This window comes from Cebus imitator, unplaced genomic scaffold (genome assembly GCF_001604975.1).
Source record: "Cebus imitator isolate Cc_AM_T3 unplaced genomic scaffold, Cebus_imitator-1.0 Scaffold121, whole genome shotgun sequence".
Lineage (NCBI taxonomy): Eukaryota > Metazoa > Chordata > Mammalia > Primates > Cebidae > Cebus > Cebus imitator.
The window spans coordinates 3087835-3113416 of NW_016107436.1; the positions used below are offsets into that span (position 1 = coordinate 3087835).

Below are 25582 nucleotides of genomic sequence, written 5' to 3' on the forward strand. Positions count from 1 at the left end.
ACATACATGAGGCCAACAAACATATGAAAAAATGCTCATCATCACTGGTCATCAGAGAAATGCAAATCAAAACTACATTGATATACCACCTCACACCAGTTAGAATGGTGATCATTAAAAAATCTGGAGACAACAGATGCTGGAGAGGATGTAGAGAAATAGGAACACTTTTGCACTCTTGGTGGGAGTGTAAATTAGTTCAACCATTATGGAAGACAGTGTGGCAATTCCTCAAGGACCTAGCAATAGAAATTCCTTACTGGGTATATATCCAAAGGATTATAAATCATTCTACTATAAGGACACATGCACACGAATGTTCATTGCAGCACTGTTTACAATAGCAAAGACCTGGAACCAACCCAAATGCCCATCGATGACAGACTGGACAGGGAAAATGTGGCACATATACACCATGGAATACTATGCAGCCATCAAAAACAATGAGTTCGTGTCCTTTGTAGGGACATGGATGAACCTGGAGACCATCATTCTTAGCAAACTGACACAAGAACAGAAAATCAAAACACTGCATGTTCTCACTCATAGGTGGGTGTTGAACAATGAGAACACATGGACATAGGGAGGGGAGTATCACACACTGGCGTTTATAGGGGGGAAATAGGGGAGGGACAGCGGGGGGTGGGGAGTTGGGGGGAGATAACATTGGGAGAAATGCCAGATATAGGTGAAGGGGAGGAAGGCAGCACATCACACTGCCATGTGTGTACCTATGCAACAATCTTGCATGTTCCTCACTTGTACCACAAAACCTAAAATGCAATAAAAAAAATCATAGTCATACTTTTATAGAACAGGTTTTTTTCACATAATACTATATGGGTCATCCATGTTAATACATTTAGGTCTAGCTTACTTTCATTGCTGCATACCATTTTATTTTCATCTTGTACAACAAAGTGAGGTTGTCCTTTTCCCTGCATTTCCTTCCTTCCTCCCTCCCTTCTTTCTTTCTTCTTCTTTATTTCATTTTCACTCTCTCTCTCCCACTTCTTCATTTTTTTCCTTCCTTCCTAAATATATATCTATATCTATATACATATATATATATATATATATATATATTTTTTTTTTTTTTTGGAAAATGGACTACTAATATTACATGAGCTAATTGTAAACCTCAAAGAATATGGAATAAAAAATAAAAGTTCCTCTCATTTTCCTCAATCATTGCAATAGTGAACAGTGATTCCAATGATAACCTCAGAAAAGCAAATGTTTTTCTAGGATTTCAGAAGTTTTAGTGTTAAGAGTCTAACCTTTTTAGGGAAAAGTTTCAGAGTCTAAAAGGAACTGTCAAAAAGAACTTCCAGAGCACAGCCTTTCAAGATAATACAGCACACCAAGAAAAATCTCACTCTGTATAAATTACTAAGGGAAAAAATATGCTGAAAGAAAATAGGTCTAATAGAAAACTTCAATTTGCATTAAAACATTAGAACTGCTGAGTAAAATTTTTTTTAATTTTTTTTTTTTTTTTTTTTTTTGACAGAGTCTTGCTCTGTCACCCAGGCTGGAGTGCAGTGGCATGATCTCAGCTCACTGCAACCTCCACCTCCCAGGTTCAAGAGATTCTCCTGCCTCAGCCTGTAGCTGGGACTGCAGGCATGCACCATACCCAGCTAATTTTTGTATTTTTACTAGAGACAAGGTTTCACCACATTGGCCAAGCTGGTCTAGAACTCCTGGACTCAAGTGATCTGCCCATCTTGGCCTCCCAAAGTGCTGAGATTATAGGCATAAGCCACCATGCCCAGCCAGTAAAATGTCTTTCTATAACTTTGAAAATGCGCTCAATATTGGAGCCATACTTGTCCAGATGACCACTGAAAATCAGAGGAGATAAAATACAAATGCTTTCTCTTCACAACAAAGTATCTTTACCTGAGCCACCTGGTAGTGTCTGTTATGAAGTAGGTGGAATTGTTAGAGGCAAGAAAGACCTCACAGGAGAAGGTTATTCATTCTCACACAACTACTTACAACCACCAGCTACTGTTAGTGAGTTTCTTTTTTCTATCCAAGCTATTGGGTAAGGCATTTTGGATCAATTACCTCATATTATCTAACGATGGTCCTGTACGGTAGGTATTATTAATTCCCATTTTAAAGACAGGGAGAAAAAAGTTTGGGGAGGTTATCTACCTAAAGTCATCTGGATAGCAAGTAGCAGAAACAGTTCAAATTCAGGACTGCAGACCCTAAACACCACATTCTTAAACTTAAGCAAAATCGCCCCACCTCAATTTATCACTTCATTACCTACTAAGTTCATTATTTCAAATTAAATATATCATATAAAACATGTAAGAGATTTTTATCCCCAAACATCAATTATATCATTGTCTGAGAGTCTCTGTTGTCTATCTATTCAATGTCTGTGTAATTTAATATAATCTTTTCTATAATCATAATAAACGTCTACGTATCCTGATTAGAGATACCTACAATGTGATCAAACAACAGGGAAAAATTACTTTAATCAGAAGTCACAACACAAGGTGGTTATAGACATTTAAGGAAGCTTCACATGCAATGACAGAAACAACCAAAATGCTACTTTACATACTCTATAATACCTCTGATTAAAATATTTCATCTTAGAAAATACTAGTTTGTTGGTTTCATAGGTAAAGATGTACATGATGCAACCACAGATGATGTTCTAGCATCTAGAAAAGAACACAGAAGTCAGCCAAGTGACCAAGAAAATAAAAAAAAACACTATCCTTACAAAATCCCCAAATCTCAGCTTTGACCAGATTTCACAACATATAGGGTGGTTACAGGTGTTCGTCACGAAGTCATAAAATACAAAGAAAGCATAGTATAAAAGACAACAAACTGATGGTGTAAAGGCAACAAAGACAATGTAGTGTTTCTGGTCTCTCTTTCAAGTTCCACAAAATCGCATGGCGAAAAGTCTCCTGTCCTATGACAGCAATAAGGGGAAGAAGAGACTGAAGCTTCAGAGAGATGATCTGTGGCACTCACCCACCTCCCTTATGCCTTGGTTACTTGGTTGGTTACCCTCAGTAAGAAAAATCAAGAGAGAAAATTTCTTTCAAAGAAAGACGAACTCAGTAATGATAAGAGCTTATATACTATCAAAGCAAAATTAAAATTTTTGATAGATGGAATAGTCAGAATTCAAGAAATAAAATATTAAATATGTTAGCTTTATAATCAGCAGCTAAAAGAGGCTGCAATAAAAAAAGTAGCAACGCTAAAGACACAAGACTATAATTCAAAACAAAGTATTAAAACGTAGGAAAAACTAAAATCATGGATACATTAATTTGAAGAAAGAAGGGATTTCTAGGTATTCCTAGAAATAAAGAATAATTCAAAACGATTGCCTAAAAATGTTTATGAAACATACATTTTCCATAAAGAATAGCACAGGCTGCTTTGTTTCTACTATTTTATAATCAGGAATTATTTGCAAACTATTAGAAAATCCTATCACCACGTAAAATGTGGGGAATAAAAATAGTAATAAGACAAAGACCTTGACTTCGGGTGTCCTAGCTGCTTGTTTCCTTCTCTTTTAACATGTCTTGGGTCTTAATTTTCATGAGTTTCAAAACAAGTTATGAGATTTTAGGGCAGGTACCTCCTCAAATCTTAAAGTTGAAAACGATTTTTACACCCTTAAATTATCAAGATGAGAAAACTGAGGAGTAGAAGGCAATGATTCATCAAGGTAACAATGTGAAGGAAGTCAAAACCATCAGTGTCTGGATTTCCTGTTTCCTGAGTAAAGGCCCTGTTACACTGGAACAGTCACAAATCTGTAAGGTTATCTGGGAAATCATATGAACATACAAGCACAAGATGGATATATACAGGTGCAATTGAAAATTGAGTAGAAAGGCTGAGCTACAGGGTTTTGCTGGTATGTTCTGGAATATTTAAAAATGACTATGTAATCAGGAGAGAGTAGAACACATCTTTTAACACCACCGAAATTAATTTTTTATTATTTAAAAGATGGTAGGTAGGCACAGGCCTTCTATTAATGGCAAAGAGATATAGATATACATATAAACAATACTACCATGAAGAAGACATTTTTGTTTTAGCAAAATCTATATTTATATGATTACATTTCCTATGGTCGAGAGCAGCTATAATTAATGGATTTCCCTCCTTCTCCTAATGCAGTCATTTGTCAATTCAAATAAAGAAGGTCCAATCAATTTTGATGTATTTAGTAAGCAATTTGTCAAAGAGTGCTATAATCCAGTTAATATATTAATTCTTGTCATAGAGAGAGTTCTAACAACTATGAGGTTTTCCATAACTCATTTGGAGAGAAAAACCTGTGCATGGATGCAACGGTCATTCTTACAGAGATAACACCTCTGTATTCCAGTATCTGAGAGCATGCAGTAGTACATCACTTAACAGGAAGACCATTCTGTTATAATAAAAACCCCTGGGCCTCCTGGACAGGGTGACAGCTGATTTATTATAATAAACTGAGTTTCTTCAAATTTCTGTGTATCTCATGTATTTTTAATAAACAAGCCAGTACATGTAACAATAAATACAACATTAGTAAGTTCTAAGAGGAATATGGCTTTGTTAATACAAAGCCTGCTTCTTAAACTTTTAAAAGTACTTTATAAAATAATTTTTATACTTCATAAATGTATTTTAAATACTTTAATTAAAATAAAGTATAAGTTGAAATTTTAATTAGCAATCTTAACGTTCTTCATATGACTTGCAAAATAAGTGTTTCTCAGTCTTTTATTTTTCTTGTCCCAACATACTTGAAGTAAATGACTGACTTCTATCAGTATATAACATAGGCACTGTACTAAGGCCACACAGTTAGTTACTGGTGGTCAAGACTCCAACTCGTGGAAGGCTGCCCTTCAGCTGACACTATGTAAAGCTCTGGACATGACAGTTTTCTTACTTTCCATCTTGGGAGCTGGACACAGAACCAGTAGACATGCAGAGCACTCTGGCAGGTGGTCCACATTTATACCACAGAAGAAATGTAGACTATGGTGACGAAAGAAGGGTCCAATCCTTTTCCAGGTTGGTCACTACCAGTTTGGGTAGAACAGAGGACTAGAAGAAGACAGGTTTTGAGCATGTCACAGTTAACCTCCAGAGCCATCCTGAGCAGATTTGGCAAACACTTTCCAAAGATGGTAACTCTCTCCATTCACTATATCCAAGGCTTTCTATAGTACTCTATCAAGAAATGCAAAATCAGGGAAAATCATTTCTAGAAAATACAATGGAAAAACATGGCAATTTTTTTTTAAAACTAGAAGAATAAGAAAGAAAAGATATAAGGAATACATTTATTTTCCAGACATTAGGATCCCCTTGGCCCATTTATAAACCATGTTAAGAGCAGAGAAAAAAAATTAGAAGAGTAATTTTGCACAAGGTTGTGTATTTATTTAAAAACCTGCAATGTATACTAGCTCTCCAGACTATCAGACATCCCATTGTTTCATATGTCTGCTGAGAAAGGTGCCCTATGTGTCAGTAAAGCACACTGAATATTTTTCGATGACCCAGGGGGCAGAGGTCACTTATTATAAATGGATAATGAGACCTAATGCAGTGCTCTGAGTATGGACAAAGAAAGGGTCTATCCATAGCCCCTGGTGGATTGGTCATTCAGGCTTTTATTTCCTCTGCACACTTAATGGAGTCAAACAATTGACAGAAATTCTATAGAGAAGGCTTAAACTGAGAGAAACGACTGTATTCCAACTCTGATAGACAAATACAAATAGTGACCCTGAAACGGCGCCAGAATTCCTGTTACCACTAACACAGCAGACAGTTGTAGCATTCCTCCTAAGTTCCCAATCACTCATTTATTAGCAATTAACTGTAGTGATGGAACTGATGCCACATCAACCCACAAGCTCCTGCCAATATCAACCCATTACATTACAGCAGGTAAGCAGAGACAGACCATTCTATTTTAGTTCCTCATTTTTTGCAGAAAACGGCAAACATATATTCAAATGCTGCATCCCCTAGCCCCACTACGCAATCACCAAAACACACATTCAGGAATATCAGCATCTGCATGTAAAGAATCTTAAAATTCTTTAGGTGAGATAGCATAAATGACATCAGAAGCAGAGTTCTGATAGCCTACAGGCTTTATGACCAGTAGATGCTTTTTCTTTAATCTATCAGAATCAATGTCCTAGCCCAGTCAAATCTTTCAATCCAATATAATAAATATGACTAGCTTCAATGGAAAAAATGCTTACTCTAAACTGTATCTGAAAAAACGCAAGTCATACAACAATCTGAAGGAACACCAAGATACCATCACATAGAATGTTGTAAAATAAAGATATTAAAAAGTAAAAAGAAGCACTTTATAGAGACATTCCTTTTGTTTCACTTTCATATTAAGAACACTTAGGACAGGGCCAGGTGTGGTGGCTCACGCCTATAGTACCAGCACTTTGGGAGGCCAAAGTGGGCGGATCATCAGGTCAAGAGACTGAGACCATCCTCACCAACATGATGAAATCCCATCTACTGAAAACACAAAAATTTAGCTGGACGTGGTGGCATGTGCCTGTAATCCCAGCTACTCAGGAGGCTGGGGAAGGAGAATCACTTGAACCAGGAAGTCAGAGGTTGCAGTGAGCCAAGATCGCGCCACTGCACTCCAGCCTGGTGACAGAGCGAGACTCCATCTGAGAAAAAAAAGAACAATTATGATAGGGCCGGGTGTGGTGGCTCATGCCTGTAGTCCTAGCACTTTGGGAAGTCGAGGTGGGTAGATCGACCCTGGCCTTGAGCCCAAGAATTTGAGACCAGCCTAAGCAACATGGTGAAACCTCATCTCTACAAAAAATACAAAAATTAGCCAGGCATGGTGGTGTAGTCCCAGCTACTTAGGAGTCTGAGGCAAGAGCATGGCCTGAGCCTGGGACATAGAGGCTGCAGTTATCTGTGATCATGCCACCGCACTCCACCCTGGGGGCAACAGAGTGAGACCCTATCTTCTCCTGGTCAAAAGAAGAATTAGGACAGGATGGTGGTATGACATCTACAATTTTTTTTTCCCCAACTGGTAAATACTAAAGCCAATGATAGAAAATGCCAACATTCACTTCAGAATAGGGTATGGATAATTAGGTTATAATGGAAAGAACTTTTAATGTTGAAACATCTCAAGAGCAGCAATGACAGAAAAACTCAACGAACTCTATTCCATAAGTCTGAAGATCTATGTGAAGACATGGAGAAGTATGTAACCAATGAACACAAAGGCAAAAGGGAAATCTATTAGAAAGTTTAAGTTCATCATTTATAACATTTGCAGATTGTTGATGGTACTTTCATTTAACTACTTGACATCTTTTTATTGAAAAAGAAACTTTAATTTCATAATGTTCCCCAAGTTATAAAACATACATGTGGGTAAATTCAGGGTCTGAATGCCTCAAATATTTAGTTTCTTAAAGAAAATCACTCTTTGAATGAAATCGTTTCTCTATGGAAGGATATATGTCAACTGAGAAGTCTAAGTATAACTAAGTAAAATTTTAACTATCCCAGATTTTCAAACCTGGATAAAGCAGTATGACACACCCTATGAACAACAATGGACTATAAACACTCTTTAAATAAGCCCTACATTACAAGTTTCCTCTACAAGAGAAAAACATTTCTTTCTTCCCCTTCCACCCCTAACCAGTCCTGGGCAAATATTTATTATGGACAATGCAAGGAAATATTGTTGAGTACCTCCACCATGTACAGTACACATACCACAACAGCAATGCAATCCAGGATGTTAGGTTAAATCTAATGTGACAGTTGAAAGGGAGCAGCTTATAAAAAAACTGCTGCATATTTAATTGCTTTTCCAGGACACTGACAATATCCATGGTAGAAAACACCAATAATTTCTTAAACTTTTTGTATCATTGTCCTTTTTATAAACAGCAGGGAGTAGAGTTGATAACAGCAACATGCACAAAACATATCATCACTGGACTGCAAAACTAAAGAAACAATAGGATAGTAAAATATTTTTAAATGACTTCATTCTAAATCCAAATGCATGACTTTATATTAGAATGAAAAATATTGGCTCTTTTCTAGTTTCAGTGTTGTGGTTTATATGCCAGCAGTACATATAGTTGGGAATCAAGATCCCTAGAATTTAACCTTAATCATGTTGCTGACTTCTGATTTTAGTACCTCTCTACTAAAGCTCGATACCACTTTTAAATCCTGTCTACTTTATTGTATGTAAATGCCAAAATAAAAATGTAAGTGAAGTCTAAGAGATTAGTAAAACAATCATATTTTTTAAAGCATATAAATCAACAGACAGCCCAGTTATTCAAAAGAAACTCACAACAGGCCAGGCATGGTGGCTAATGCCTGTAGTCCCATCACTTTGGGAAGCCTAGGCAGGCAGATCACTTGAGATCTGGAGTTCAAGACCAGCCTAGCCAACATGGTGAAACCCTGTCTCTACTAAAAATAAAAAAATTATCCAGGCATGGTGGCACACCCCTGGAGTCCCAGCTATTTGGGAGGCTGAGGCAGGAGGATCACTTGGCCTGGGAGGCGGAGGTTGTAGCAAGCCAAGAGTGTGCCACTGCACCTCCAGCCTGGGGAATGGGAGAGAAACCCTGTCTCAAAAGAAAAAGAAAAAGAAAAAGAAAGAAACTCACAACAGACTTAGTTATCTTCAGTACAATAAAAACTAAGATTTTTGTAAAAGGAACACTACTATTTAAGGTCAGGGTCCAGTAAGACTTTTTAGAATGATTAATTCAACTCATGATCCTCTTTTCTAATTCTCAAAGCATTGTTTCATGACTTCCATCACATAAAATCCTGCACTAGTTGCTTTTCCTTCTAATCACTTGCCTTCACTTTCATCTGCTGCCTTCTAACATGTTCCATAAGATTCCGTATGGTCAAACATGTAGTTAAGGAAGAGGAAATTAAAGATATAAAGAAGATCCAAATGGAACTTCAAGAGATTAAAATATGGTATCTGAAATGTAAAATACATGGAATGAAATTAACACAAAGAAAAAGAATTAATATACTTTCAGATACAGAATTACAAACTATATAGAACCAGAGAGGAAATTAAGAATGAGAAAATCTTAACCAAGTTTCAGTGAGCTGGGAAAGTAGCAAGTGGTCAACATAAATAAAATGGGAGTCCAAAAGAGGGAAAATGACAGAGAGGGTGAAAGAAAAAAATCTGTGAAGATATAACTGTATAAAAATTTCCAAATTTGGGACTGGGCACGATGGCTCATTCCTATAATCCCGGCACTTTGGGAGGCCGAGGTGGGTAGATCACAAGGCCAGGAGATTAAGACATCCTGGCTAACATGGTGAAACCCCGTCACTACTAAAAGTACAAAAATTAGCTGGGCATGGTGGCGCGCGCCTGTAGTCCCAGCTACTTGGGAGGCTGAGGCAGGAGAATCACTAGAACCCAGGAAGTGGAGGTTGCAGTGAGCCAAGATCATGCCACTGCACTCCAGCCTGGGCAATAGAGTAAGATTCTGCCTAGAAAAAAAAAAAATTCCAAATCTGATGAAAACTATAAATCTACAGATCCAAGAATCCCATTAACCCCAAGCAGAAGAAAGGCACCGCATAGTTTCACAGCTTTTTCTTTATTGTTTTTGTTTTCTGTTTCATTGATTTACACGCTGATCTTTATTGTTTCCTTTTTTCCTCTATTTTCTGTTTTGTTTTAATTTGCTCTGCTTTGTCTAGTTTCTTAATGTGGAAGCTGAGGTCACTGATTTCAGATCTTTTCCCTTTATAATATAAACATTTATCCCTATAATTTTCCCCCTGAGTATGGATTTAGGGCCATTGCATAAATTTTCCTGTTTTTCTTTAAACTTTTTATTCGGAATTAGCCAGGCATGATGGTGCAAGCCTGTAGTTCCAGGTACTCAGGAGGCTGAGGCAGGAGGATCACTTAAGTTCAGGAGCTGGAGGGCACAGTGAACCATGATTGAGATACTACACTCCAGTCTGAGTGACAGAGTGAGACCCTGTCGCCATTAAAAGAAAAAAGTTTTTATTTTGAAAGTTTAAAGATTGACAAAAAGTTGCAAAATAGTACAATGATGCTCTGTGTACCCACCATTCAGTTGCAAAATCAGAAAATCACCATTGATACAATCCAGAGACTTTATTCAGATATAATGAAATTTACATATACAGTTTTACACTTATTTTATGTGTGTGGGGGGCTATACAATTTTATCACATGTGTAAATTGGTGTAACCTCCACTATGATCAAGATACAGAACTGTTGTATCACCACAAAGATCTACCTTGTAATAATTCTATACAGGCACATTCACCTGCTTCTCTCCCACCCCATCCCTAAGCCCTGGTTGCCATTATTCTATTATCAATCTTTATTATTTTGTCATTTTGAGGATGTTACATAAATGAAATCATGCAGTGTGGAAACTTTGGAGATGGGCTTTTTTCACTCAGAATAATTTTCTTGAGGGTCATCAAACGTGTCCCAAGTATTAATAGCTTGATCTACTTTTTTTTAAAAAACTGAGTAGTTGTCAAAGATATGGATATATTCTGATCTCAATGTCATTCAGTTAAAAATAATTTCTTATCTCTTTAGATTTATTCTCTGAATCATGAACTATTTAAAAGTGTGTTAGTTTCCAAATATTTGTGCACTTTCCAAAGATATTTCTGTAATTCATTTCTTAACTCCTTTATAGTCAGAGAATATACTTTGTATGACTTAAAACCTTTTAAACTTATTGAGACTTGTTTTAGAGCCGAGAAGATTCCCTATATTGGTCAATGTTTCCTGCGTACTTGAAAAGAGTGTGTATTCTGTGGTTGGGTGAAGTGTCCTACCTAGTCTAATATTAATGTAGAAATTCCAAGTTTAAAGTTCTTATAAGTAGCATATAGCTAGAACTTACTTTTTAAATCTAATTTGACAATCTCACTTTTTATTAGAATGTTTGACCATTTATAACTAAAGAGTATTGATATAGTTGGAATTACATCCTATTGCTTGTTTCCATCTTATTTCCTTTGTTGGCATATTAAATACAACATTTTGTTTTTGTTATTTTAGTAGTTGCTTTTGAGTCCATTATGTACATCTTTAACTTATCACAGTTTACCTTCAGGTAATATTAACAAACTCACATATATTACAAAAATCTAATGATAGTATAGTTTCATTTCCTACCACCCTGGAGTTTATGCTACTGTGTACACACATACATATAAAAACATACATATACACACACATATACATTAAGAACAATATGCCTTTTTTCTGTTAACAGTCAATATTTTAAAACAAGTCAACTATAAATTTTAATTATTTACATTTTTACAAATTAGAAAAATATCTCACCCTTTTACCTATGTTTTCTCACCATTCCCAGTGCTCTTAATTCCTTTTGCGCTGATGTCATTTTCTTCTCTTTTAACATTTCATATGAAGCTGTCTACAGCTGATAAATTCCTTAAGCTTTCATATATCTGAAATTTTTAAAATTCTGCCATCCTCAGAGATTTAGGGGTGAAAGGCAGTACAGAATTCTAGGTTGATGGTTATTTTCTTTCCATACTTAAAAAAAAATCTGCTTATCTTTGCTCCTTGGTGTGTAACATGTCTTTTCCTCTGGCTGCTTTTAATATTTTTTTCTCTTTGTCAATGATTTTGAGAAATCTGATTATAATACACTCTGGGGCTGGGCATGGTGGTTGACGCCTGTAATCCCAGCATTTTGGGAGGCCAAGGCAGGTGTATCACCCGAGGTCAGGAGTTTGAAACCAGCCTAACCAACATGGAAAACCCTGCCTCTACTAAAAATACAAAATTAGCTGGCTGTGGTGGTGCACGCCTGTAATCCCAGCTACTTGGGAGGCTGAGGCAAGAGAATCGCTTGAACCTGGGAGACAGAGGTTGCTGTGAGCTGAGATCATGCCATTGTACTCCAGCCTAGGCAACAAGAGTAAAACTCTGACCCAAAAATAAATAAAAATAATACACGTTGGTATGCCTTTCTTTAGGTTTACTGACCTTTTCCTATCTGCAGTTTTACAGTTTATGTCCAATTTGGAAATGTTTGGCTATTATTTCTGTCCCACCATTCCTTCTTCAGAAACTCTGATTACTATTATCTATTTTCCCACAGTTCAGTGATACTCTTTTAAAATTATTTTCTTTCTGTGTTTCATTTTAGATACTTCATCTTGCACTATCTTCAAGTTCACTAATCTTTTTTTCTGTGATTTATTTATTTAATTACTTAAAATTTTTTTAGACAGACTTTTGCTCTTGTTGCCCAGGCTGGAGTGCAATGGTGCAATCTCAGGTCACCATAACCTCCACCTCCCAGGTTCAAGCAATTCTTCTGCCTCAGCCTCCCAAGTAGCATGAGCCACCACGCCCAGCTAATTTTGTATTTTTAGTAGAGACAGGGTTTCTCCATGTTGGTCAGGCTGGTCTCGAACTCCCAACCTCAGGTAATCTGCCTGCCTTGGCCTTCCAAAGTGCTGGGATTACAGGTGTGAACCACTGCACCCAGCCTAATTTAATTTTTTTCTGATGCAGGGTCTTGCTCTGTTGCCTAGCCTGGAGTGCAGTGACAGAATCATGTGTCATTGCAGCCTTGACCTCCTGGGCTCAAGCAATGTTCCTGCCTCAGCTTCCTGAGTAGTTGGGATTACGGGCATGCAGCACCACACCCGGCTAATTTTTCAAATTTTTTCTGTAGAGACAGGGCTGGTATTGAACTCCTGGCCTCAGGCAATCCTTCCACTTTGGCCTCCCAAAGTTCTGAGATTACTTTTATGCAATTTATAATTCTATCTTCAATCTTATGCGATGAAGCTTTCTCCTCACACATTATGGTTTTCACATCTAGAAGTTTTTTTATATTTAGGTCTAAGTATTTATTATATTTTTATATCTACTTAACATTTTGAACATATGGAATACAGTCATAATAACTGTTTTAGTGTCACTGGTCCTGACTCTGTGCCACCATCGTGCCCTCTGAGACACTTAGATGGTTGTTTCCTAGGCTGCAGACAGTTTCCTCACAGCCATCAGTATTCTCTTGAATACTGGAAAAGGACCCTTGTCAGTCTTCAGCATTTTTTCTCCATGAAGATCTCCCCTGATACCCTATCCAACAAATTCTAGGTCAGGGTTTAAAAACAGTAAATATTTTTGGCTTTGTGGGTCATATGGTCTCAGTTACTATTACTCAACTCTGTGATTATAAGATATAAATGAAATGTTGTGGCTATGATCCAATAAAGCTTTATTTACAATAAGCGCATGGTAATTTGCCAACACCCATTCTTCTTTGGTCTTACTGGACTCTCGGCTCTGTCTCCTCAACTCAGGTAGTCCGTTGGGTTCCACTTGCTTTCTCCCTCACAGTGACACAGCCTAGAAACTCCAAAGACAATAAGTTGAGGCAAGTGCAGGGCTTGTCTCATTTGTTTCCCATCTCTCAGGGATCACTGTCCTTCATTCTCTGATGTCAGATGACTTGAAAACAGTTGTTTCATATGTGATTTTTGTTTCTGTTGTTGTTACATGCAGGAAAATAAATCTGACCCCTGTTATTCCATCTTGCTGTGAAGCTACTGCTCAACTGGAACCTCAAGAAATAGTCAATGAAACTAAGAGAACACTGTATCTCTCCAAAATTTGAAATCAAATTGAAATATATAAAATATTCTCTCCATCTTTCTCAAATTCCTTTTAAAGTTAGAAGAAACCAAGTATACTCCCAATAATACACAGGGAGGTACTATGGATCCCAGTCACCTTTCTGTTGTATATGAAAGCTATATTTTTGTTGAATGAATGTATATTTCTATTACAAATAAAACTCAGTAAGCTTACAGAGGAACTTCTCACATACTCACAGACTGATCTGGAAAGATGTCCAAACTCTGAAACCCACTCTGCCACAGAGCTTGTTAATGTCCACAACTTAAAAATATTGTTGCTGAGAGCCGGGCGTGGTGGCTGACACCTGTAATCCCAGCACTTTGGGAGGCCAAAGCAGGCGAATCACAAGGTCAGGAGATTGAGACCATCCTGGCTAACACAGTGAAAGCCCATCTCTATGAAAAATACAAAAAATTAGCCAGGCATGGTGGTGCATGCCTATAATCCTAGCTATTTGGAGGCCGAAGCAAGAGGATCACTTGAACCCAGGAGGCTGAGGTTGCAGTGCGCCAAAATAGCGCCACTGCACTCCAGCCTGGGTGACCAAGAGAAAGAAAAAGAAAAAATACTGTTGCTGCTAAATTACCTGAAAGAAAAGGAGGAAACAATATTTTTCCCTTAAATAAGGCTTTCCTAAGTCAACTCAGTAAGCTCTGTTTTTAATTTACAAATTGGAAGCTCTACAGCAGACTGAAGAAAACGTTATTGTCTACTTTGGGATCATATTCAAAGCTGGCTGGTATTTACTGATATGTTATACAGTTTAGCTTCATTTTTGGCAAAGGAGTACTCTGAAATATAATGCCTATGTTAGAAGGCAATATAGTATGTAATTTTTATTTTAAAGGGAGTAAATAAAGTGCTAATACAGAAATCACTAATGTCCTCTGCTGTCATCTTTTTATAAACTATGCCCAACATTTCTTTGACCAAGACAAAACATCTTTTGCATTATAAATTCTTGACTGTTACCTTTACTGAGTTAAACAGAAAGATTAGATTACCATCTATATATTTAGTTTGCATATATAAGTTAATCTACAAAACTGCTGAAATATCAGACTTTTAAAAAACTTATTAAAAATGCCAATTTTATATGGTTCCACCTAATAACAGAGAAATCATCTGTGCTTCTATAGTGGTCTCTGTATGGAGCACTGCAGTATGATCTAATTCACAGTAAACCAAAATTCCTCAATTTGGGGTATCAATTTGTGATACAGCAAAATTCCTCAATAAAAATAAAAATTGATTAATTCTGGTCATTCCACTCAATATAGACAGGAAATGTTACCACAATTTAAGAACATAGAATTTCAAGATTTTACATACTTTATGTTAAGGTTACATAAGAAGTGTTTAGTGTTTGGGGCTAGTTCCCCTTTCCTTCCACTACAAGCCACCCTTTTTGCCACATATACAGAACTTTGTTTTTGCCACATACACAGAACTTTGTTTATCAACTAGCAGTCTTTTTATTATGATTACCAGGCTGGAAGGGGAGCGGAGATTCCTTGCTAAACATCCTGCTCTCCTACTCTCTTACCACTGAGACAAAGTCTCTTTCCCATTTCCATTTAAATCATTCTTTGTCTACTATTATTATAATTCCTGGAGTTTGTACAGGTCTGCTTCATTTGATCCACAGATCCAAATACAAAAAAAAAAAAAAAACAATGCTTGCAACATTTGTGAAGTGTATATTAGAGTTCTACTAAAAAGTTATACAGTTAGCCTTCCATATCCCTGGTTCCACATCTACTGGTTTAACCAACCACAGGTTGAAAATATTCCATGAAAGAAAAAGATGGTTGTATCTGTACTGAACATATGTACAATTTTTTCTTATCATCATTTCCAAACAATACAGTGTAACAACTATTTATGTAGCACTTACACTGTATTAGGTATTATAAGTAATCTAAAGATAAAGCAAACAGGGGGATGTCCGTGGGTCACATACAAATAATACATCATCAGGGACTTGAGCATCTGTGGATTTTGGTATCTAAGGGAGTTTCTGGAACCAATTTCCCATGACACCAAGAAATCACTATATTTGAAAATAGCATTTATTAAAGTCTTCAAGTTGGGAAATATGAGGTAATTTCCAACATGGCTAAGGAAAACCAAAGACCTTCTGGCACCAGGTAGAATATACTTGTGTTTTAAGAGGTGTAGTATCTTTCCAAATGGCTTGTGTAAGGGAAATTTGGGAGAAAGTGAGAGAGTAGAGCTTAATGGCTCTACCTTGCAGAAAGTGTGCAACAGATGGGTAAGTAAAGGCATTCTCTTGAAAGTGGCACCAGTATTGCATATATATATATATATATATATATATATATATATATATATATATATTTTTTTTTTTTTTTTGAGATGAAGTCTCACTCACTGTCACCCAGGCAGAAGAGCTGTAGGATCGTCTTGGCTCACTGAACCTCTGTCTCCCAGGTTCAAGTGATTCTCCTGCCTCAGCCCCCTCAGTAGCTGGAATCACAGGTGTGTGCCACCAAACCTGGCTAATTTTTTATATTTTTAGTAGAGACAGGGTTTCATCATGTTGGCCAGGCTGGTCTTGAACTCCTGACCTCAAGCAATCCACCCGCCTTGGCCTCCCAAAGTGCTGGGATTACAGCCATGAGCCACCACACCTGGCCTAGTATTGCTTTTATCAATTGCATTTCAAGCCTTTGCTCCTCTGACCCAAATGTCCATGTTTTGCATATTTAATTGCTTCAGTCATGTAACATACCAGCATGTCCAGCATTCTCAATCAGATATGTTATTCTTTATGTAAAAAAAACTTGACTTATTATTATTATTATTATTTTTTGAGACAGAGTTTCGCTCTGTTGCTCAGGCTGGAGTGCAGTGATGTGATCTCAGCTCACTGTAACCTCCTCCTCCAGGATTCAAGAGATTCTCCTGCCTCAGCCTCCTGAGTAGCTGGGATTACAGGCACATGCCACCATGCCCAGCTAATTTTTGCATTTTTAGTAGTGACAGGGTTTCACCATGTTGGTCAGGCTGGTCTCTAACTCCTGATCTTGTGATCCACCCATCTCGACCTCCCAAAATGCTGGAATTACAGATGTGACGCACTGCGCCAGGCCAAAAACTTGACTTTAAAATCAAGTCCATCTGTATTTCCATTCTCAATGTAAAGAAGCATTATGATTACTATCTAAGATATTTTTTTGTCTGACACTATGATCAGAATCACATAGACAGAATAGATATTCCTTTCTTTTTTACTTAAGAGACAGGATCTTGCTCTGTCACCCAGGCTAGAGTGCAGTGGTGTAATCACACCTCACAGAAACCTCAAATTCTTGGGCTCAAGTGATCCTCCTACGTCAGCCTGCTGAGCAAATGGGACTACAGGTGCATATCATCATGCTCAGCTAATTTTTAAATTTTTTTGATAGAGACAGGGTCTCTCTATGTTGCCCAGGATGGTCTTGAACTTCTGGCCTCAAACAATCCTCCCACCTTGGCCTCCCAAAGTACCAGGATTATAGGTATGAGCCACCATACCTGGGCCAGGTATTCCATTGTTAATGCTGAATACAAAAAGGGTTTTGTAAATTGTACTAAAAGTCCCAGAAGTCTATCATTTGAAAATATATTCTTCTGAGATAAGAAACAAAAGCTTATAATAATGCTTAAATGTATAAACTATTTTACAATTTTAAAAAGGACTTTAACATCACTTCACTGATCATCATAACATCTCTATAAGAGCAAGTATAATCACTGATATCTACATTTATCAAGTTATTGCTAGATTTAGAACTAGAACCCAGGTCTTTTCATCTTTATCCCAATATTAGTCCCTCTGTAACTCAAAAGGTCTAAAATGGAATGCATTATACAGTAAGTCCTCATTTAACATCATTGATAAGTTCATGCAAACTGTGGCTTTAAGTGAAATGAAATATTACAAAACCAATTTTACCATTGGCTAATTGATGTAAACAAGAGTTAAGGTCCTATGGCATACTGTGTTCTGGTCAAAAACATCAGTAAACTTCTGAATAAAGACCATACATGCTTTAATATTAAACATCAAAATAAACATGAGCTATATATACATTTAATAAAGATTAATCAAAACAAGTAACAAAATTATTTACTTATTTTTTAGTGAATCACTGAGTAATGGAGCTTGAAGTGCTGATTAGTTAAATCAAGGAATAAATGTTTGCAAAGTGAACATTTTAATATTGTTGAGCATTTGTGTGATTCACCATATATTTGAAGAATTTTTATTTTACAATAATTTGTATTCACCCATTCAGAGTTATGGGTGGACAGAGCATATATCCTGGAAGCTCAGGGTATAAGGCAGGACCCAACCCTAGACAGGACACCATCTGATTGCAGGGCACTCTCACACACGCATGCCCATACTCACTCAGCCTGAGATGCAATTTAGCCATGCCAATCAACCTAACATGCATACCTTTAGTATCAAGGAGAAAACCTGTGTACTCACTGAAAACCCATCAAGACATGGGGAGAACGTGAAAACTCCAGAACAGGCAATGGCCCCAGGCAGGGAGTGATTATTTTTTCTCATCAGCTTTATAAAGAATTGACGTTAAACAAAACGATTCAAGAACCTGCTATATTCTATATTAGAAACCACAGAATAATTAGTGACTACTTAGTTTCAAATTGACTTTTTTTGAGTTAGAGTTTCACTTTGTCACCCAGGCTGGGAGTGCAGTGGCACCATCTTGGCTCACTGCAAGCTTCACCTCCCAGGTTCAAGGAACTCTCATGCCTCAGCCTCCTGAGTAGCTGTGGTGGTACGCCGCCACACCGGGCTGATTTTTTTGTGTGTGCGAGGTTTCACCATGTTGCCCAGGCTGGTCTCAGACTCCTGAGCTCAGGCAATGTGCCTGCCTCAACCTCCCAAAGTGCTAGGATTACAGGCGTGAGCCATCGTGCCCAGCGTCTAATTCTTTTCTATGCCAACTCTTCAACATCTCACAGGTCTGTCCTGTCTTCTCTATAATACAGCACTGATTTAAGGTCTCATCTTGCTCTAGGATCACCTAGCCTCCATTCCCTTCCTCTCAACTTCCTGCTGCAATGCTGCCAGAATGATCTTTCTAAAATACAATTCTGATGGTGTCATTCCTATGCTTGAAAACATGTGATGGCTTACTACTGCCAACAGTGGTGGTTCTTAAATTATGCACCTCGGGATTTTTGTCATTCTGAGAATTAGACAAAGGTGTTTAGGGCGGCTAAAATCAAGCATAGTATAATGTCAATAAGGTCCATCACTGGAATGAAAAACAATTAAGAGATAGATATAGCTATATCTTTTCCCCAATATTTTTGTAAATATTTCAGACTTGTTATTGTATATCTATGAAACAGACTTAATAGGTATCAACAAAACAAAACCCAATATTAATTCTGAGTCAACAATGCTTAATTCAACAATTAGTTTTGCTCCTTGAGAAGTAATGAAAAATGTACTCATGATTCTTATTTCATATCATATTCATGTCATGTATTTTTCCAGTTCATATGATAGTTAAATAAATGCTTAAAAAATCTAGAAACTAACAACTTCTATATGCACTGCTTCTTGAATCAATCTGAAAACCACTACATATTACCCTTCAGTGATGCCTTAGGCAACACACGTTACTGCTCTCACAGTTCAATTTATAACCCTCCACTGATACACCTACCCCATTTTATTTTACTTTATTATTAAACATCTGTCTTCTGAATTAGTTAATTCATTGAGGACAGAGTGATATACTAATCACCTTTAAATCACAGCTGCCTCACACATAGTAGGCACTCAATAAAAATGTACTAGAAGAAGAGAGAGTTCAACAACTATATGAGAGAGCAAGACAGCCAACCATTGATTACAGTTATGGAGTTTTATAACTTGAAAACAAAGTCTATAAAATATTTGTTTCCAGTATAATATATAATACATTATAAAGGTAAAAATAAAATCATTCGACAACTATTTTAATTCACGCTTTCTAATATACCGGGCAAGAAAATATGTTAAATGCAACAAAGCTCTATTAAAAACATGTCAATGTTGATTTTTAAGAATTTCCTTTAAAACATGCAATACTCAGAGCCATCAAATTAAATTAAGGATTCAGTCTACTCTACAAAACTGAATTATAATTGTAAACAATTTTTAATTCTATAAACACAAACTGGATAATAAATATTAAATTGCCTTTAAATGCTTTCCATATAAAAAGGCCATATCTAGGTCAATGAACTTGGTTCAGTCTCTACAAATGTTAATGCTTAAACATAAAAGTAAGCAAACAAACAAATATAGTTGAAATCTTTACCTCATTACTGCCAGTAAAATTCTACCAAAAGAAAAGCCTGCTGGCATAATTTTCACAGTTGCACTTTTAACCGTGCTAAGTTTTGCTTTTTTAAATTTTAATGTTAGAAACAGATTCCAAGCTTTATTAAACTTTTTATTATATCCTAATATTTTCAGGTAGTTGTTTTTGTTTGTTTTAATTTTTGAGCCTTCCAGATATTACCTATCAACTTACCTATTATCACTACAGGAATATATTTCATAGGTACAGAGTATAAGCAGTCAGAGACATAATGTATACTAAAGCTTATGGCTTATATTCGTATTAAATATCTTATTTGCCTCAGACTAATTATTGAAGGCCTACGGCCTATGGACCAGTGGTAATGTTTGCTTTAAAAGCTAGCATTTTAAGATGAAATCTGAATAGACCATATGAAAGGAAAAAAAAAAATCTGAACTACTTACGGCCAGCAAGCAGGAACTGATAATACTGTACTGCATCTGCAGCGAGGAGCAGAGGGTGGTTTGCATTAAATGGTGGCTGCAATTCATTCCATTGAGGGGTTCTAAGGAAACAGCAGAAGAATATTAATATTTAAGGTTAATAAATGGGATGTAAATCACCATGACTGTCATCACTGATGAACACTGACTTAAACTCACACTATTTTTGTGATCATTAAAATAAACTTGTAATCATTAAAATGAATGTGCTGAAACCTGAAACACAAGGTCATCTGCTATGAAAAAATAAAAAGGTGGCAGTCTTTCATGCAAATAACATGCAGTCAACATGAACTTAACAGCAGAAGACCCTCCAACAGGATAGGCAAGACATTCAGAAGATTAAACGGGTGTAAAATTCAAATGTTATAACTAAGTAGTTTTAATTTATGTAATTTCTGACCTCTCTATTCTTAAAATATGTATATATTTTAAAATAAAATGAAGTAGGTAAAATGGTTAATAAAACACAGCTGTGTAAAAGCATAACTTATTATAGATCAAATTAGCATCCGAGTTCTGAAATAAGTCACTATTTCAACAATGATAGTGTAGTAATTTTAATTAGATCTGCCCACTCCTAAATAAGCTTGATAAATCAGATATTGATCAGGTCAATCCAGCATAGTAAAGTAGTTGTAAAGAATGCTGGAGCCTCCAAAAATCAATATAAGAATATTTTAAAATGTCAAAAGGACAAGGATCATTTTCACATCCATTTTTGTCTGTTTCCTTCCATACGTGTCAGGAACAATTTTTTCTCTCCTGGATGATGAACTATATTAAAGAGGTTTTATTCCAGGTTTCATTTTTTCCTTTTGGTTATAGCTTATAAAGATTCTAATCATTATGTACTTTTGATATGGACTCTGATTCTTACTAAACATTCCTACAAGGCCTAACCATTGTATCTCAGAGAATCACTTTCAGAGAAACCTTGAAATCTATCTATATTAGTTTCTGTTCCCCTTAATGGCTATCTCAATGTTACTCTCTATTTTCAATGAGCATGAGATTGCAAAGAGCGGAAGTACAAGTCTGAGAAAATTTAACACAAAAGGGCAAGGAGAAAGAAGTTCAAACGGAGGTATTCTCCAAGGTGCATTCAGAAGACAATTAAAAAATATGTCCCCACAAAAATCTGTACATGAATGTTCATAGCAACATTATTTAATAACAGTGTAAAAAGTAGAAATATCCATAAACTAATAAATGGATAAACAAAAGGCAGTATAACCATATAACGGAGTATTATGTAGCCATAAAAAGGAATAAAGTTCTGATATATATGCTACAACATGGATGATCTTGAAAATAAGCTAAGTGAAAGAAGCCAGACACAAAAGGTCACCTATTGTATGATTCCACTTATATGAAATAATCAGAGTAGGAAAATCCATAGAGAAAGTAAACTGGCAGCTGCCTAGGTATGACAGGTTGGAGAAAAATAAGGAGCAACTGTTAATGGGTATGAGGTTTCTTTTTAGGGTGATAAGAATTGATTGCAGTGGTAAGTGCACAACTTTGTGAAAAGTCACTTTTAATAGGTTAATTTTCTTGTATGTAAATTATGTCAAATGAAAAAGTAATGAAGGGCTAGGTGCTCAGGCCTATAATCCCAACACTTTGGGAGGCAGAGGAGGGTGGATCACCAGAGGTCAGGAGTTCGAGACCAGCCTTGCCAACACGGTGAAACCCCATCTCTACTAAAAATTAGCCAGGTGTGATGGCAGGCGCCTGTGGTCCCAGCTACTCAGGAGGCTGAGGCAGGAGAATCACTTGAACCCAGGAGATGGAGACTGCAGTGAGGCGAGATTGGACCACTGCACTCCAGCCTGAGTGACAGAGTGAGATTCTGTCTAAAAAAAAAAAAAAAAAAAGTAATGATGTATTGCTTGTTTTGCTAGATGAAAGTGAGATTTAAAAAATTACATACTGTATGATTCCATTTATATAAAATTCTAGAAACTGTAAACTAATCTGTAGAGACAAAGAGGGGCAAAAGAAGAAGAGATTACAAAGGGCCACAAAGAAACATTTGGGAGTGATGAATATGTTTACCATGTTAGTTGTGGTGATGATTTTGCAGCTGTATGCATGTTAAAACTTATCAAACTAGACACTTTTAATCTTATATACCTTAACGAAGCTGTTAAAAAGAAAAAAAGAAAGGAGGTACTACCTAACCAGAGTCCAGCTGGCTCGAGGTGATGTCATCATTTCCAGGGGAGTGTCATCACTAATCTTGGGGGCAGTGCTGAGGGGTCGTGGCTCCATCATGTGCTCCACTAAGGTGCCGTAGCAACTGATAATGTACAGGGACTCAACTACAACTTGTTTGGACTGATCTACAAACAGAGAAACAGAACCCGACGTGTCATGATGGCATAAAAGGAGCACAGAATAATTTTTACAAGTTAATGACCTTAATAGCTCCTTCTTGAGGCTGCTCAGAGAAAATAAAAAGACAGGAATTTTTTATTTTTTCTAACTATTCTTTTTTCTTTTTCTTTTTGAGATGGAGTTTCACTCTTGTTGCCCAGGCTGGAGTAGAGTGACACGATCTCGGCTCACTGCAACCTCTGCCTCCCAGGTTCAAGTGATTCTCCCGCCTCAGCCTCCCAAGTAGCTGGGGTTACAGGCACCCGCTACCATGCCCAGCTAATTTTAGTATTTTTAGTAGAGATGGGGTTTCGACATGTTGGTCAGGCTGGTCTCAAACTCCTCACCTCATGTGATCCACCCACCTTGGCCTCCCAAAGTGCTGGGATTACAGGCATGAGCCACCGCACCCGGCCGAAAGGAATTTTTCCATATGGTGCTTGTTCCTTGCCTAAAGGTTGCCTCGTGTAAGTATATGCTAGACATTTTCACATATGAAAATGTCTATAATATCAGACTATTTTCAATCTTAAGTAACTTATTTCAAGAATGATAGGACTCTGCCCCAAATCTTAATATGGTAAAATACTATAATACAAATTACAATTACAATGTAATTTGTCCCACATTATGAAAAATGAATGGACTAACTGAAAAGGAATAACATATGGACTAAGATTTAGTTACCTTTAATGTACCAAATGACTCACATGAAAGGTTACTTGTATTCCTAAATCAGCCTAATGTCTCATCTATTTTTTCTCAGAAAACTTAAATGTAGAACTTAAATTTCTGGATCAAAATAAACAAAAAACATATGGTGTATCAATGGAGGTTCATCATTTCAAACACACGTACCAGGGTGGGGGATACTGATAATAAGAGGTTTTGCATGTGTGGGTACAGAAGGTATATATGGAAAATCTCTGTACCTTCTGCTCATTTGACTGTGAACCTAAAGCTCCTTTAGAAAATAAAGTCTATTCAACACACATACACATACATGCATGTGCATCCCCTTCCCCCAAATCCTCTTCTTTCTGTCCATGGGATCACTGGCCTCTGTGGTAAATGAAGTTCAGCCATACTTTGAGAAGTCAGGCGCTGAATGTGGATCTAATCAACTGACTTTATAAGGAATACACATGTACTCACTACCAACTCAGGTTTAATTCTCTCTCTCGGGTTTTACAGTAAACCTAGGAGCATATAAAATCACTCATGAATGTTGGGTGGGTCACCTTATCTCTATGTCAGGCGAATCAATTACAGCTGATTTGAGAAAATGGCTAATGATCAGCCAGTGGGCCATAAAGGAGTAGCAAGTTAAAAAGGTAATTAGAACAGAAGGGAGAAGCATTTGAAATCGAGCTTCACAGAAGGTTTTAACTAGTAACAAAAAGTCCTTTCGATAGCATCATTAAACCTAAGGAGGTAACAAAAAAAATAAAGATGGGATAAGGAAATGGAAGGCTTGCATACTTAACAGTATCCTCTCCCACTTAGGTAAGGAACCTGCTGCGCCTGAGATCCTATTACCAAGGAAAGGGTCACTGAAAGGCGATAACAAGAGAAAGGGCTCATGTCTGACTGCCAATGTTAGCATAAAGGAGAGCCATTTTGCCAAGAACAATACAGCCTGTGGAACTCACCAGAGAAGTGCCCTAATAACAACCAGTTTGTGACCTAGTTTAATAATACTAAAATATTTAGGGGAAAATCATAACATTCAAAATGATATACTTGGTTTATGAATGTAGGCATTCTCTTCTAAACAGAAGCAATAAGGAATCACATGCTATAAAGCATTAATCCTATAAACATTTTAGGTATGGACCCTAGTGATCAAAGCAGGGATTAAAAACAATAACTACAGTAGTCCCTCCTTAGGTGTGTGTTCAGTTACCCATGGTCAACTGCAGTCCAAAAATATTAAATGGAAAATTCCAGAAATAAACAATTCATAAACTTCAAAGGGGACACTGAGTAGCGTGATGAAATCTCTCATTGTCCCATTCGTCCTGCATGGGACATGAATCATCCTTTGTCCAGCATTTCTACATTGTATATGCTACCAGCCCATTAGTCCAATAGTAGCTGTCTTGGTTATTAGACTGAAAAGCATCGTACCATTTAGAGCTCCAAACCATCCCAGGTTTCAGGCATCCACTGGGGATCTTGGATGTATCCTCCACAGATAAGGAGGGACTACTGTATATTAATTCCAATGAGCAACAGTAACCACAAAAGCTGAGCCTTATTTCTCAGTGGCATGCTGTTCCTTTCTTCTTTTTCTTAATCATGATTTTAAAACATGGCAGAGAACTGAGCATGGTAGCTCATGCCTGTAATCCCAGCACTTTGGGAAGCTGAGGCAGGCAGATCAGAAAGTCAGGAGTTCGAAACCAGCCTGACCAACATAGCAAAACCGTGTCTCTACTACAAATACAAAAAATTAGCCGGGCCTGGTGGCAGGTGCCTGTAATTCCAGCTACTTGGGAGGCTGAGGCAGGAGAATCGTTTGAACCTTGGAGGTGGAGGTTGCAGTGAGCTGAGATCACGCCACTGCTCTCCA

At 37.0% G+C, this 25582-nt stretch overlaps 1 protein-coding gene across 7 annotated transcripts in view; it reads right to left on the minus strand.

The window, feature by feature from the left end:
* BCAS3 (BCAS3 microtubule associated cell migration factor) overlaps nucleotides 1-25582 on the minus strand; it is a 679070-nt gene that overhangs the window by 321851 nt on the left and 331637 nt on the right. For all 7 annotated transcript variants that reach the window (XM_017539912.2, XM_017539911.2, XM_017539919.2 and 4 more), the window contains 2 exons: nucleotides 22808-22973; nucleotides 20587-20687 (listed from right to left, as the gene is read on the minus strand). In XM_017539912.2, the coding sequence (XP_017395401.1) occupies nucleotides 20587-20687; nucleotides 22808-22973 (267 nt within the window). The remainder of the gene's footprint in view (nucleotides 1-20586; nucleotides 20688-22807; nucleotides 22974-25582) is intronic.